Source organism: Gekko japonicus, unplaced genomic scaffold, assembly GCF_001447785.1.
Source record: "Gekko japonicus isolate JY-2015 unplaced genomic scaffold, Gekko_japonicus_V1.1 scaffold1201, whole genome shotgun sequence".
In the NCBI taxonomy this organism is placed as follows: domain Eukaryota; kingdom Metazoa; phylum Chordata; class Lepidosauria; order Squamata; family Gekkonidae; genus Gekko; species Gekko japonicus.
Window position 1 is genome coordinate 114,975 of NW_015172039.1, and position 16,306 is coordinate 131,280.

Below are 16,306 nucleotides of genomic sequence, written 5' to 3' on the forward strand. Positions count from 1 at the left end.
CGCCGGACCCCTCATGGGGCTTGGCAGTGGAGCTGCAAGGCCAGTGGTGGCGGCTGGGACCCTTGGGGGGGGGGGGGCCCTTCGCGGGGCTTCCTCACCAGGGCTCGGATCAGGGCACCGGGGACAGAGTGGGCACATGGCGAAGCGCCGCCCCCTTCTTCCGGCCGCCCCCTTCTTCCAGCCTCATTCTGTTGCAGAAGGAGGAAGAAGCAGGAGGGTAAGTTGGCGTCCTCCCCCTCTGCCTGGCCGAGGCCACTCCACGTGGCCTCCGCAAGGACTCCCAGCCCCATCCAGGAGCTTCCCCGAGGTAGCTGTGTTAGTCTGTTGCTGCAAAATAGTCCAAGAGTTCAAATAGCACCTTTAAGACTAACAAATAGCACCTTTAAGACTAACCTTTAAGGCTAAGACTAACTGAGTGGTGGGTGTGGCCTTATGACACACTTCCAGTGATGGCAGGGGTGTGGCCTTATGACACACTTCCGGTGATGTCAGGGGGTGTGGCATATGCTAATGAGTTATGCTAATGAGTTCCCCCAGCTCTTTTTCTACGAAACGACCCCTGATGCTATTTATTTGTCCAATCATATTTATTTATTTGTTTCCTAATGATATTTATTTGTCTAAGAGAGAGAGAAAAAGAGAGAGAGGTGGAAAGAATGAAAGAGATGGAAAGAGAGAGAGAGAGAGAGAAACAAAGAAAGCAAATGGATGGGGAGGGAGGGAGAAAAAGCATGCCTCCTCTTTGCTTCCCCAGCCGCCCTGCCGGGAGCTGCACAGTATGTGCGAAAGAGCCACATGTGGTTCCCGAGCCACAGTTTGGCCACACCAGGTGTATACGCACGTGGTGTACAAGGTCAGCAAGTTCTCACAGTTTCAAAAACCTGCAAAACCTGTGTCATGATCTGGGCTGTGCCACCAGAGGCCTACTAGGCCCAGGGAGCCTGGCTAGCAGTAGGTGAGGCTGGGCCTACAACTCCCAGAAGCCTGAGAGGTTTTGGAGCCAAAATTGTCCAATAGGGAAGAAGAGGGCTGGGGAACAAAAGGGCTGGTGCCAGAGCAGAGGCTGTTCTTTCTTCCCAGAGGGCAGAGCCAGAAGGAAGGCTGCTGCAGGGCTAGAGACCCTCATCCTGAGGGAAGGGTGAGTCGTCTAGTGCCACTTGGAATAGTGAGCTAGGGACAGTATATATTTAGATGCGTTAGGGCATTTGATTTCTTTTCTTTTCACCCACTTTCTGTTATTATTCTGCACCTTGTTGTTTGACCTCCTATAAAATAAACCTTTTCCTTGTTCACTCTGCCTGGTCCTCACGCCTGTTATTCGGCCAGAAGGGAGGTCTGAAGGTCTTGGGAGGGTGCTCCGGGCCTTCTCAAGGGAGCCTGGAACCAGAGTGATGGCAGCGTCAGGTGACCACCCCACCTGAGCTGTGACAACCTGTTTAACCAGAGGTGAATGGGGGAGTAGAAGGCATTTGTATCTACACCAGTGGAAGAGCGACCTCTCACCAACCACTTTCAACTCTCCTAAAAACTAGTGCCTTTTGGAAGAATGGATGGAATGGCAGGACCAGTCCGCAGCCCTTTCTCTTCTAGAAGGACAGGTTCGAAGGCTTCTTCCGAGGCCACCATCCAGACTGGCCTGCCCCTGCGTCTCAGGGAAGGAAGTCTGCAAGCTATATGTCCAGGTCTGCTGATCTCTGTGTGTGTGGGTGTAATGTATGGACGCGCACACACACAGAGAGAGAGACAAATCAGACCTGGCCACCTAGCTGCTGTCTTCCTTCCCTGAGAGTCAGGAGCAGGGGGACTCTGAATAGTGGCATTAGAAACCCTGGAGCCTGTCTTTTCTTAAACTGCTGGTTTGTGCGTGTGTGCGTGCGTGTGCTCATTCCCATTGCAGACAATGGACTGAAAATGGGTGGAAGTGCTAATGAACTGGATAAGGCCCAGGAAAGAGCCAGAGTCCAGGAGCACCTTCAAGATGAACAAAGGCCGTGGCAGGGGAGGAGCTTTTGTGAGTCACACGGCTCACGTCTTCAGGAAATCTCCTCCCACAAATCATAGAATCATAGAATTTTGAGTTGGAAGGGACCTTGCAGGTCATCTAGTCCAACCCCCTGCACTCTGTAGGAGCAGAGCCGAAAGTCAGCCCCACAACATACCCGGAAGATGGTCGTCCAGCCTCCGCTTGAAAACGTCCAGCAAAGGAGCCTCCATCACCTCCCGAGGCAGTCTGTTCCACTGCTCAACCACTCTTACATTTGGGAAGTTTCTCCTGATATTTAGCCGGTAACGACTCCCTTGTAATTCCCACCCATTAGATCTGGTCTTGCAATCTGGAGCAAGAGGGAATAGATCTGCTCCGTCTTCAACATGACAGCCCTTCAAATACTTGAAGACCGCAATCATGTCCCCTCTAAGCCTTCTCTTTCCCAGGCTAAACAGACCCAACTCTGTCAGCCTTTCCTCATAAGACTTAGATTTCAGCCCTCTCACCATCCCGGTTGCCCTCTTCTGGACACGCTCGAGCTTGTCAACATCCTTCCTCAAACGTGGTGCCCAAAACTGGACACGGTACTCCAGGTGAGGCCTGACCATAGCAGAACTGAGCGGAACGACCACCTCCCATGATCTGGACACAAGGCTTTTGTTAATGCATCCTCAGATTGCATTTGCTTTCTTCGCAGCCACATCGCACTGCAGGCTCATGCTTAGCTTGTGATCCACCAGAACACCCAGATCCCTTTCACAGGTGCTGCTGTCAAGCCAAAACATTGTTTGTCTTGGAGGTGCTCCTGGATTCTGGCTCTTTTCTCCTGCTACAGACAGACTAACGTTGCTACCCATCTGGGTACAGCCAGGTAGACTGAAGTTCCGTCCAGAGGAGATGGAGGTGAAGAACTTGGCCAGTAATGCCAGGCATAGGTTAAGGCATCAGCATGGGTCAGGTTTTTTGGTGGGGGAGGCGCACTCCCCAAAAGAGCAGGTTCCCAGCTAGAGCCAGGGCTGCAGATGGATGGTCACGACTCGCCTGTGGTGCGTGGCACTTTTAGCCAACTCCGGCTGGTTTGTCAACTGCATCCTTTCCTGGGAAATGAACTGGCGCAGCATTCACCATGCAGGCAGGATGTTCCGTCTAGAAGCAGCGGCTTTATCCTTCTAGGCCGACTCTTATTATACCCTCCAGTTGGCTGATCCCTGCAGCCCGTGTTCCCTCTAAGCTGAGTTAGTGTGAACCTTGGCTTTGGACTTCCTAGGTGCGGCCTAACCTAAACCACCCTCTTTCCACTCCAGGCTCTCTGCTTTATCCTGAGAACAGAGGCCAATTTCACAAGGGTGTCAGAGAAATAAATGAGGTCAGGCTTGAGTCGTTTACAGTGTCACCTGAAATGCACTTGATCATAAAGCACCAAGATATACGAGTCTGAAGCCTGCAGCTAAAACAAGCCCCTTTGGACCCCCCCCCCTCCTGCCACTGAATGCTTGCACACAGTCACCGGAAGATGGTCCCAACCAGTGTTCCCTCTGAGCTGAGTTGGTGTGAGCCAGCTCACAGTTTTTTTAACCTCCGGCTCACACATTTTTGTCTTAACTCAAGAAGGAGGGCTCCAGAGCAAACTAACGTATGCAGTAGCCAAATCGCTCGCTCACAACTTTAATGGCCAGGAGCTCAAAGTGGAATTTTTGCTCACAAGACTCCGCAGCTTAGAGGGAGCAGTGTTCCCAACCACTGGAAGGAGTGAGTCCCTTTAAAGTGTATTCCGTAGCAACAGAGAACAGGATCTAAGGTGTTGTACAGAAGATTCCAGTGATGTCATACGGGGGCAGTGTTCCCTCTGAGCTGAGTTAGTGTGAGCCAGCTCACAGTTTTTTTAGCCTCCGGCTCACATATTTTTGTCTCGGCTCAGGAAGGAGGGCTCCAGAGCAAACGAATTGATGCAGTAGCCAGATGGCTCATTCACAACTTTAATGCCCCAGTAGCTCACAAAGTAGAATTTTTGCTCACAAGACTCCACAGCTTAGAGTGAGGGGGGCCCATAGTCTCCATGAGATCAGTATGAGAGGGATGAAGGTGGGGCGCAAGAGCCAGAAGGAGTGGATCAGAGAGAAGAATGAAGAGCGAGTGAGTGAGCGGCCAAGCATTGGGGGGGGGGGTTTGCGGGTTGGTTGTCCACGGGTTATTTCGTAGAAAAAGAGGTGCAGGAGCTCATTAGCATAACTCATTAGCATAACTCATTTGCATATGCCACACCCCCTGACGTCACCGGAAGTGTGTCAGAAGGCAACACCCACCACTCAGGCTCCACTGGACTGTTTTGGATTGCTAGCTATGGGGGGGGGACCATGCAGATCTGTCCTCGCAGAGGAGGGAGAGCTTGTACCTGAATAAAACTCCGTCTTAAAGGTGCCACTGGACTTTGGATTGCTAGCTATGGGGGGGAGGGGAACATGCAGATCTGTCCTCACAGAGGAGGGAGAGCTTGTACCTGAAGGTGGGGGGGGGGCTCTGCAACTTACCTGACCTCTTCTTGCTCCTTGTGGCCTGACTGAGGGCTGCTGGGAGCAGGGGGCGGTGCTTGTTGCATGTGCCCGCCCCCTAAGCTCCTTACTGCCGGAGCTCCGTTCCTGTGCACTCCTGCAGGAAATGACCCCTGGTTGTCCAGGAAAAAGCCGGTCTTGAAGGAGAAGAGGGAGGGGTGTTCTATAAAGGGAAGTAGGGAACGGGGCATGATGTGAAAGGAGGGGGATGCAGAGTGAGTCGACCCCCACCACCACCAAGTTTCTGACCCCTCCCACAGCTGGAGACTGCAGGCTGCTACATCTGCAGCAGTGTTGAAGATGTTAGGCTATGAATGTTGGGTTTTGCAAATCCTGGTCTCCTGGATGGAGCCGGGGGGGGGGGGCAGAGAGCCAGGCAAGATGTGGAGCTGGTTGGTCCAGGATGAACCATGGGCTGACTTTCTGCCTCATGGAGGGCCCCACATAATCTGCTGTGTTCTAAGTGGCCCACACACACACACACCCAGCACTGGTGAAGCAGGAGTCCCTGTCACCCCCCTGACTCAGGGGACAGGCCGCAAAGAATGTCCCAGGACTTGGCCTTGGTGGGTTAGGACAAGAAACTTTCCCTGGCGGTCTGGGAAAGCAGGTTGCCGGCTGGCATGACCTTGCGCACGCTGGACTGGGAAGGCCTCTGAATCCATTTTGGGCCGTTTGGGGTTTGACCTCTCCTCATGGATTTCTAACACCAAACAGCCTTTGAGTTTGGGAAGGGGCAGCTTAATGTTTTACCCCCTCAGAGGAGGAGGAGGAGAAGAGAAGAGATTGGATTTATACCCCTTGCCCTTCACTACCCAAGGGAGTCTCTGAGCGGCTTACAGTCTCCTTCCCCTTCCACTCCCCCATAACAGACACTCCCTGTGGGGTAGGCGGGGCTGCTGAGAGAGCTCTTGACAGAAACTGCTCCTGAGAGAACAGCTCTGAGAGAACTTGTGACTGGCCCAAGGTCACGCCAGCTGGCTGCACATGAAGGAGTGGGGGAATCAAACCCGGTTCTCCCAGATTAGAGTCCGTGCTCCTAACCACTACACCAAACTTGCTCTGTGGCCTCTTGGGGTGGGGTGGGGCTGCTGACTTCAGAGCCAGGCCTTTGTTGGTATCAACTGCTTATCCAGAACGGTGGCGTTTATTGACTGGGGCACAGAGTGGGTGGGTGGAGTGGAGGGGGGGGCAGGCAGGCAGGCCTCACTGTGCGGCTGCAAAGGGATTGTTTGCTGTGGCTGGGGGGCGGCTGATGTGGGATGCGATGGAGGACAGGCACGCTGTTCTGGACACCAGGAGGGGTTTGGCCCAAAGACCATTGCTGATTGGGATCTCTACCCAAAGGTATTTTACTTAAAACCGTCTGAGCCTTTTGTAAAAGGACTGGCAGACCGGCCATTGAGAACTCAGTGGGCATTCTCTTTTTAAAGCGACTAGCATTGTTTCTGTTATTGGGGGGAGCCTTAATCTCCCAAGGTATCTTTTTTTAAGGTTTCAGATTTTTCGGCAAACCTGGGACTGACTTCAGGTTTGCTGAGAAATTCTCCTACCTGTCCCTAGCTTCATTTTGCAGATCTTTGGAGCATACTGTCTACGGCGTGATCTGAAATGAGATTTATGGTAATTCCTACGTGTACTGTAGACGTAAAGAGCATTTGCAAGAATACATCTTTGTTTAAATAATTTTGGCAACAATTAACATGCTGCAGTGTGCTTATAGATGATATATTAGTAAAGAGTTCAGTGTTTCCAACGTTATGAAGTTTAGCTGCTGTTCCCACGTCTTGAAACTGTATGAGAGAGTTCCTGTTCAAATAATACACATTTGTTTTCAGCCTCTAACTTTTATTTTTTCCTGCCTCTCAGGTGGCAGAAATTAAGAGGCATGTGCTTTGGTAGCATAGGGTGCAGGAGTTTGCAGTTCTTGCTCAGGTTCTGAGTATATTTGCAATTTCTCTTGTATAAAACAAAGACATTCTGTACTTTCAAATTCCACAAATGTCCCAGATTGTACTATTTTACATGTTAACCTGTAAATGATGCATTCATATTGAATCAGTAAAGGAAGTATTGGTTAGGCACAAAAGTAAATCTTGCATATATTTCAGCTTTCTGCCAAACACCCCCCCCCAATAAGGGGTGGAATCGCCCCCCCAACATGGCTTCAAAATCTCCAGAAATTTTGCAGCTCTATGAACCTGAAGCTGTCTGGACATACTTCGTGGACTCAGCCATGGGTGATAATGTCAAGGGTGTAGAAAAGGCCTCTGCATTGGGACAAACCTGCAAAGGACTGCAAAAATGACCCTCACGGGCTCTCTGGAGAGGAGTGGGGCTGGGGGGGGGGGGAGCATCCTGCTCTGTGCTGCCACCTTGTGGAACAGAAGAACATAGCCCAGCAGTTGAAATTTTCCACGTGTAGCAGGAAGATGCTATGGATGGGGTGTCTGTGGCTCTGCGTGGCCAGCAAGATGTGTGGATGTAGCCACTGATGAGGGGTTTATCCAGCTGGCCGCAAGCCTGGCTAAAAGCTTAAATGCAGTTGCTCATAAGCCTTTGGGCATGAGGACTGCACATCCCTCTTTCAATGGTGGCGGCCCTGCTGGACAGTTGGAAGGGAAGAAGAAGAAGAGATTGGATGTATACCCTGCCCTTCACAGAGCGGCTTACAAACTCCTTCCCCTTCCCCTCCCCACAATAGACTCCCTGTGAGGTAGGCGGGGCTGCTGAGAGAGCTCTCCTGAGAACTGCCCTTGAGAGAACAGCTCTGAGAGAACTTGTGACTGACCCAAGGTCACACCAGCAGCTGCACGTGGAGGAGTGGGGAATCAAACCCGGTTCCTCCCAGATTAGAGTCTGCGCACTTAACCATGACACCAAACTTATGGTAGAGAGATGGGTAGGCAGCATATATGTGAATCTTCTGCTTTGGCCTTCTACTTTGGCTCTGAAGAAGAGGAATTCACTGCCTTCCAGTGATTTACATTGCAATCAGGTGAACGGCCCTGTTGGTATGAAGCAGCAGAATAAAGTTTGAGTCCAGTGGCACCTTTAAGACTAACAAAGTGTAATTCTGGGTATAAGCTTTCATGTGTATGTGTTCTGAAGAAGTGTGCATGCACATGAAACCTTATACCCGGAGTTAAATTTTGCCAGTCTTAAAGGTGGTCCTGTGCCCAGACTTTGTTCTATTACACTGCAGTCCTTTGCAGACTTCCTTCATTCTGAGTCCACTGAAGTCAATGGACAAAGACTGAAGTAATCCTGCATAGGATTGCACTGCAAATGTAATAAAATTAAAACAAAAGCTTCCTGCCGTAATTTGACATTGCTGGGGAGGGGGGTTGCAGTATTTTTGCCATGCAGTTTAAAGAAGATACTTTGGGGGGGGGGGATCTGTGAACATGCTCTTGTGGAAGGGAGGGAGACCGTCGCATCCCCTTGTTAATTCCGACTGCACCAGCCGTGTCCTTGCATAGGCTCCTGTGGCACTGCTGCAGCTGCGTGGCCTCTGAGTACGGCAATTGCTGCCCCATCTCAGGGAATGAGAACCTTGACAGAGAGAAATGTTCCTCCCTCTCCCAAAATACTGGAACTTGAGGGCATCCAGTGAAGCTGATGAACAGTAGGTTCAAGACAGACAGAAGGAAATACTTCTTTACACAGAGGGTGATTAAAATGTGGAATTCACTGCCAGAGGATATTGTGATGGCCACAGGCACAGACAGCTTTAAAAGGGGATTGGACAGATTCATGGAGGAGAGGTCTATCAGCAGCTGCTAGCCATGGGGACTGAGGGGAACCTCCACATTCAGAGGCAGTAAACCTCTGAACACAAGTGCTAGGAGGCAGCATCAGGGGAAGGCCTCGGTCTCTGTGCCCTGTTGTTGGCCCTCCAGAGGAACTGGTTGGCCATTATGTGAGGCAGGATGCTGGATTAGGTGGACCATTGCTCTGATCCTGCAGGGCTCTTCTGATGTTCTATCCACTTTTTCCATCTCATGCACAATTCTATCATTTCTTCCACTTGGCTGTTGTGTGAGACAGGATGCTGGACTAAATGTACCTTCAGTGATCTGATCCTGCAGGGCTCTTCTGATGTTCTTATAGAAGAATGGCCTTCCTGTGGCAGAAATTCAGCGGGGAGGTGGGGAGGACATATGCGCAGCCTGTGGAAGAAGTGCCACCCTTGTGTGTGTGTGTGTGTTCATGTTGTGTACCAAACCCGGGTTGTTCAGTCTCTTGCTGCTGGGCTGGCTCTTCCCGTTTCAGCACCACAGTGCTGTCCTTCAATATTCCAGTTTCATCACGGGCTTGATTGACAGCTCTGCTTGGGCACCCTTGCTTGGGACTAGGGTTGCCAACCTCCAGGTGAGATGTGGAGATCTCCCAGAAGCAAAATTGTCAGAACAGCCCAGGAGTGTCAGCACCCTCTGCTTTCTGGCACGACTCTCTGCTCTGTTCGTCTCTGCTGTGCCCTGTATTGCTCTCTGTGGCTTCAGTTTTTCTTAGCTGGGGATCAGACGCAGGAGCTACAGGACGTCTCTCATATGGCAGATAAGAAGGGAGCTAGGCTGGGCTGGGTTGGGGCTCGGTCGCTTGACCGTCCGTGCAATGCTCCCTCTAAGCTGTGGAGCAAAAATCCTACTTTGTGAGCTACTGGCATTAAAGTAGTGAGTGAGCGATTTGGCTACTGCATAAATTAGTTTGCTCCGGAGCCATCCTTCCTGAGCTAAGACAGAAATGTGTGAGCTGGAGGCTAAAAAACTATGAGCTAGCTCACACTAACTCAGCTTAGAGGGAACACTGCATCCATACTCAAGTGTCAGCTGACCACCAGGACCTCTTGAGCACCCCAGAACAAGATCCGGGGCCCTCTGCTGCCAGTCCCCTCGAGAAGCCGGGCCAGCCCCACGCCGGCCCCTCCTGGAACCGCTGATACAGATCAGTCATGCCACACGTGGCAGCCTGGGCTTGGGGGAAAGAGCCCATCGATATGGCCGGCAACTCCCGCGAGTGCGCCTCCAGGACCTGCAGCCTACCTCTGCACCGGCTGCCCTTTCTCAAGCAGCTGCATCTCTGCCCTGCAGCCGAGTGGTCGTCTCGCAGACTGCTCCCAGCACGGCATGCTCTTAGCGGAGCCCCTGCGGGTAGCGACACCCCCCCTTGCTCTGCCACCCCCAGCAGTCGCTCGGCTGAAGAGCCCGCCCCATGTCAGGCAGCCTGCCTTGCGGTTTCCTCCTGCCCAGGGGGATGCAAGCGGAACCCCCAGTGGTCTGATTACTCCTGCTGGCACACACACACACACACACCCAATCAAGAGCCGGAGGGTTTTGATCTTGTCTTCCCGAGTGCTTGAAATTCAAGAGGCTCTGGAGGGATTACACCACTCAGAGCTGTGGTCGGCCACCACACAGTGTAAACAAGGGAGGGAGATGAAATCATATCCATTCTGTGCTCTCCCAGGAGGAGCTGTGGCTTGAAAGCAACAGGCTGTGGGCAGCGCGCGTCGGCCTTGCGGCTGTCAATCATGCACCCATTCATGGCGGTTCCATGCTGGGGAGGGGGTGTTGCCTCCGGTGAATATCCAAAAGAGGCCAGGGATAGTGGGCTGATGCTGAGTGGACACAGGCTGCGTTTCTCCGCCCCCCCCTCCCGTGAGTTCGTAATGTCAGGCATTCACCAGAGAGCCAGTTTGGGAGAGGAGTTTGTAAGCCGCTCTGAGAGCCAGTTTGGTGTTGTGGTTAGGAGTGCAGACTCTAATCTGGGAGAACCGGGTTTGATTCCCCACTCCTCCACTTGCACCTGGCTGGATGACCTTGGGCAAGCCGTAGCTCTGATAAGGGCTGTTCTCTCAAGGGCAGTCCTCGAAAGAGCTCTCTCAGCCCCACCTACCTCACAGGGTGTCTGTTGTGGTGAGGGGAAGGGAAAGGAGACTGTAAGCCGCTCTGAGACTCCTTTGGGTAGTGAAGGGCGGGGTCTACATCCAATCTCTTCTTCTCTCTTCTCTTCTAAAATGGCCATTTTCCTTGGGTGAACTGATCTCTATGTCTGGAGATCAGTTGTAATTGCAGGAGACCTCCCGCCACCACCTGGAGGTTGAAATAGGCAGAACAACCGTGAAGTATTATGCCAAAGAAAAATATCCAAAGACGATTTAGTTCAAGAGCCAGTTTGGTGTTGTGGTTAAGTGCGCGGACTGTACTCTGGGAGAACCGGGCTTGATTCCCCACTCCTCCACTTGCACCTGCTGGTGTGACCTTGGGTCAGTCACAAGTTCTCTCAGAGCTGTTCTCTCCAAGGCAGTCCTCTCAGAGCTCTCTCAGCCCCATCCACCTCACAGGGTGTCTGTTGTGGGGAGGGGAAGGGAAAGGAGTTTGTAAGCCTCTCTGAGACTCCTCTGGGTAGTGAAGGGCGGGGTATAAATCCAATCTCTTCTTCTTCTTCTTCTTGTGATGCATGCACAACTCTGCAGAAGTCTGAAGGGCTCTGTTTCTGCTCAGAAAGTTTGCATAACTTAAGCGCTCCTCTCGGATACGTAAGGTGAAGGGCAGGGCAGGTCCTGGCACCTCAGCCTGCCTCTGTGTGCCAGGAGGACCCCTTTGATAGAGTGTCGTTGGCTTCCAGAGAGGAGTCTTCCCCCCCACACACTTTTTTTCTGGGCTGCTTCTCTTGCAGGAAGGGGCCAGCAGGAGGAGGGAGCCGCTGTTCTCTCCCCCCCCCTTGTTCCAGGCACAATCCTCAGCTCTCCTTTGTGATCAGTGGCGGCCTCCCCGCAGATTGTGACACAGATGGGTTTCACTGTGAATGCTTAGGCTGGGCCCAGACCAATGCTCCCTCTAACTTGTGGAGTCTTGTGAGCAAAAATTCTACTTTGTGAGCCACTGGCATTGTCAGGTAGCCCTGTCATGGATCTGGAATGGGGAGGGGTGCCCTCCTCCTCAGCTCTTCCCTGTCCAGCTAATGTGTGCTATCTCTGGCTTGACCTTGTAGTCTCCAGCTGCATTTTACTCGGCTGGGAAAGTAACGGCTTTTCGCTTTGCCCACTTCCTCGCTTGCTTTCGCCCCCGCGCGTGAATTATAATCATTGGCTTCTGCTCATTGGGGGGGGGGATGTTTGATTTTACTGTAAGTCAGAGGCCCTTATACTGACAGCTATTCCTGACACAAGCTGTCCACGTGTTCTTTAGTCCTGGAACCACCAATAAACAGTTATCTTCTTCTGAAGCCCTGTGTGGTGTGAACTGCCTAAGGAGCCTGACAGGCATTAAAGTTGTGAGCGAGCCGTTTGGCTACTGCATCAATCAGTTTGCTCTGGAGCCACATCCTTCCTGAGCCAAGACATAAATGTGTGAGCCGGAGGCTAAAAAAAAGTGATCTGGTTCACACTAACTCAGCTTAGAGGGAACACTGGCCCAGACCCCCAGCAGAGGGGATCCGGGCCAGGGCAAAAGCATTTGTTTGTGGGGCTTTGCACACCCGCCATGCCCAGTGGAGAGCAGGTGTGTGGCTGCATCGTGTCTTTGCCCAAGTAGCAGTTTGCGCAAGGCACTGTGCTGCTGCCAGGTCTCTCCCCCCCCACACACGAGGGGAGGTGTTTGTGCCTCAGCCAGCAATACGTTTAAATCGGCCCCAAGCTGTCGCTGTTTGTACAGCTGCCAGAGGGCAGTACTGGAGCTCTGCCTTCTCCTCCTCTCTGTCCCAAGAGGCACCACTTGGCTGCAGTGCGGCCAGGCATTCTTGGTGGTGCGGCAGGCTCCGCTCTCCACTCTGGCACGCTGGAAGGGTGTCCACAGGGCTCTTGGCCAGCTTGAACAGTGAGCTGAGGTCCTCCTCGCCAGCAGGGGGAGCTTGTCACTGGCAGAGCAGGGAGGAGGTCAGCGCCCTGCATGCCTTCATAGAATCATAGAATGTTAGAGTTGGAAGGGACCTTGCAGGTCATCCAGTCCAACCCCCTGCCCTGTGCAGGAGCATAGCCGAAAGACAGCCCTACATACCTACAACATACCCGAAAGAGGGTCGTCCAGCCTCCACCTGAAAACGGCCAGCGAAGGAGCACCCACCACCTCCCGAGGCAGACTGTTCCATTGCTCAGCCACCCTTACAGTTAGGAAGTTTCTCCTGATATTTAGCCAGTATCAACTCCCTTGTAATTTCCACCCATTAGATCTAGTCTTGCAATCCGGAGCAAGAGAGAATAGATCTGCTCCATCTTCTACATGACAGCCCTTCAGATACTTGAAGACTGCGATCATGTCCCCTCTAAGACTTCTCTTTCCCAGGCTAAACAGACCCAAACTCTTTCAGCCTTTCCCCCTAAGACTTGGATTCCAGCCCTCTCACCATCCCGGTTGCCCTCTTCTGGACACGCTCGAGCTTGTCAACATCCTTCCTGAAATGTGGTGCCCAAAACTGGACCCAGGACTCCAGGTGAGGCCTGAGTCCATAAGCAGAACAGAGCGGAACGACCACCTCCCTTGATCTGGACACAAGGCTTCTGTGAATGCATCCTAAGATTGCATTCGCTTTCTTCGCAGTCACAGACAGGATGGCCAAGAGACCGAGGGCTGATTTTCATGTTACAACTGCCACAGAGACTTTGGATCACGCGTGCACGGGGAGCTGCGTGCTTCCCAGGCACACAATTTGGATGGGGACTGCAGCACACACGGTGCACACAGTTCATCCCCCACCCCCCAGTGCCACGTTCCCAACCTCGGGTGGCCCCAGGGAACCTCTGCTTACCCCACTGGGGAACACACGTGTTGTGATGGCCCTCCGCAACTTTGGCCAAAAGAGCAGCTCCCCGGGGCCCTTTCATGTTGGACAAATGGTGTAGGGAGGAAGGCTGGAATTCGTTCTGTGTGCCCGCTGGGGTGCCAACCCAGATCAGCCCTGCACACAACTGGGAAATAAAAAGCACACGTGAGTCAAAGGCCTCATGGCAGCCACAAGGCCTGTGTAAGCGGTGACTCAGCCCCACGGGGCCCAAGGAAGGCTGGTCCCAGCTCTCACCCAAGGTCATATTTGTCTCTGGAGGGTAATCCAGAGTCCTTCTTCCCCTGTTATGTCTGCATGTTAATGGGGCTGTTGAATGAAATCGGTGTCATTAGAATCTCTCTGGAAGACTTTGTATTCCAAGAAGCATATCTTACGCCGCCGGTTTAGACATCACTCACTTCCTGCGGTTGTTGTTGGGCTGGGGGCTGGGGTGTGCGGCGGCACAGCAAACCTTTTCCCCAAACCTTTCCCTTATGGGCAGCCTGCATGTGTGCAGTTTAAACATGTGCTATGCATGTCAAGAACATGGGGAGAGCCCTGCTGGATGAGACCAGTGAAGGTCCATCTCGCCCAGCATCTCTTCTCGCACAGGGGCCGACCAGCTCTGGAGGTCCAGCTACAGGGCACAGAGGCCGAGGCCTTCCCCTGATGTTGCCTCCTGTCACTGGGATTCAGAGGCAGACTGCCTTTGAACATGGAGGCTCCCTTCAGTCACCATAGCTGTTAATAGGGTTGCCAGCTTTTACAACTGATCTCCAGCTGACAGGGTTCAGCTCCCCTGGAGAAAATGGCTGCTTTGAAGGGTGGACTCTATGGCACTGTACCCTGCTGAGGCCCTTCCCCTCCCCTCCCCAAACGCCACCCTCTCCTGGTTCCACCCCCAAAGTCTCCAGGTATTTTCCAACCCAGACCTGGCAACCCTAGCTGTTAGCCACTGATAGGCCTCTACACCATGAATCTATCTAAACCCCACGTACATCAGTGTCACGGGCTGATGGCATGTAAAGCACTGTGTGGAACACAGGCAGAAGAGGCATTGAAATATAGGTAAAGGTAAAGGTTTCCCTTGCTCGAAAGCCAGTCGAATCCAACTCTAGGGATGCAGTGCTCATCTCCGTTTCCGAGCCGAAGAGCCAGCGCTGTCTGAAGACTTCTCCATGGTCATGTGGCCGGCATGACTAAACACCGAGGCGCACGGAACACTGTTGCCTTCCCACCGAAGCGGTACCTATGTATCTACTTGCAATCTCTTGCTTTCAAATGGCTAGGTTGGCGGGAGCCGGGGCCAGAGACGGGAGCTCACTCCATCACGCGGCACTCGAGTCTCGAACTGCCAAACTACAGTCCTTCCAGTCACCGCAGCCCCGTATTGAATGGTGGCCCCTTCAAATATGGACTTCCTGCATGGGAAGAGCTTGTGGGGAGTGGCAGGGTGGTGGCAGCTCTGATCTCTCCTACCCTGATGCACGCCCAGCAACAGGCCAGGCTATTCACGTGATGTGTTTTCTTTTCTCCCCCGGGGTTTCGTGGCTGCAGGCGAATCTGAAGAAGTTTATGGAGTATGTGCAGACGCTGAATGTCGAGAAGGTCAGCAGGCTGCTGGAGAAGGGACTGGACCCCAACTTCCATGACCCGGACACTGGAGGTGAGAGCGGCTCCCCCCCCCCATGGCTGAGTTCTTGGTGGGGGGGTGGAGGCCACAGGACAGATGGGGAAGGGTCTAGTGTGGGCTCCCTAGGGTGCCCAGAAGAATGAAGGGGGCTGTGGACTCAGAGAGTTCGGACAAAGGGGCCATGTACTACCCCCCCGAACCCCTCTTAGATATCAGGAGGAGTTCAGAAGACTGAAGGTAGGTAAGAAATTAACTCATTCCAAGATTCCGTTGGCTGTGTCGTCTTATTTATTTATTTATTTATTTATTTCATTTATACCCCGCCCTCCCCGCATTGCGGGCTCAGGGCGGCTTACAACCATAAAACACAAGGTACAATAAAATACAATAAAACAGTTTAAAACAATTTACACATGGGCCACGCCCAAGGATCCCGCGTGACTGAACCCTCTCTCCATTGCACATACCCTTTCCATTCCAGGGGAGGTTACTGTGGCCCCCTGATGTTCATTGCCACTCAACCTCTGGCGGTGCTATAAACGGTCCTCATTGGTGGTAGTGGTGACGGCGGCGGCTCCTATTCAAAAGCCTGGCGGAAGAGCTCCGTCTTACAGGCCCTGCGGAACTGCAACAAGTCCCGCAGGGCCCTGATCTCCTCCGGGAGCTCATTCCACCAGATAGGAGCCGCCACCGAAAAGGACCTAGCCCTAGTGGCAACAAGCCTGGCCTCTTTCGGGCCCGGGATCGCAAGGCGATGTAGCGACCCCGACCGAAGTGCTCTTTGGGATCTATGTGGGGCAAGGCGGTCCCTCAGGTATGCTGGACCCAGGCCATGTAGGGCTTTAAAGGTAACGACCAGCACTTTGAAGCGAATCCGGTATGCTATGGGCAGCCAGTGCAGCGCTTTGAGCACAGGCTGGATGTGGTCCCATTTCGAGACACCAGCAACCAGCCTGGCCGCCGCATTCTGCACTAGCTGCAGCCTCCGAATCAGCGACAAAGGCAGCCCCATGTAGAGAGCGTTGCAGTAGTCTAGCCTTGAGGTGACCGTCGCATGGACCACTGTGGCTAGGTCTTCACGGCTGAGAAAGGGAACCAACTGCCGCACCAGCCGAAGATGGTAAAAGGCCGCTTTGGCAGTGGCTGCTACCTGGGCCTCCATCGATAAGGTGGAGTCCAGGAGCACTCCCAAACTCCTAACCTCCGAAGCTGGCACCAACGGCGCCCCATCGAAGGCCGGGAGCGGGAGCCCCAATCCCTTCCCGTTCCGGCCCAGACACAGGACCTCCGTCTTCGCCGGATTCAACTTCAACCGGCTCAGCCTGAGCCATCCAGATACGGCCTGCAACGCCCGATGCAGATCTTCAGGATCAG

At 53.1% G+C, this 16,306-nt stretch overlaps 1 protein-coding gene across 1 annotated transcript in view; it reads left to right on the forward strand.

Annotated features, from left to right (window-relative positions):
* The window catches only part of SHANK3 (SH3 and multiple ankyrin repeat domains 3), a 368,789-nt gene that overhangs the window by 49,274 nt on the left and 303,209 nt on the right, over window positions 1-16,306 (forward strand). Inside the window, exon 4 of the mRNA XM_015420662.1 lies at window positions 14,857-14,965. Within this exon, the coding sequence (XP_015276148.1) occupies window positions 14,857-14,965 (109 nt within the window). The remainder of the gene's footprint in view (window positions 1-14,856; window positions 14,966-16,306) is intronic.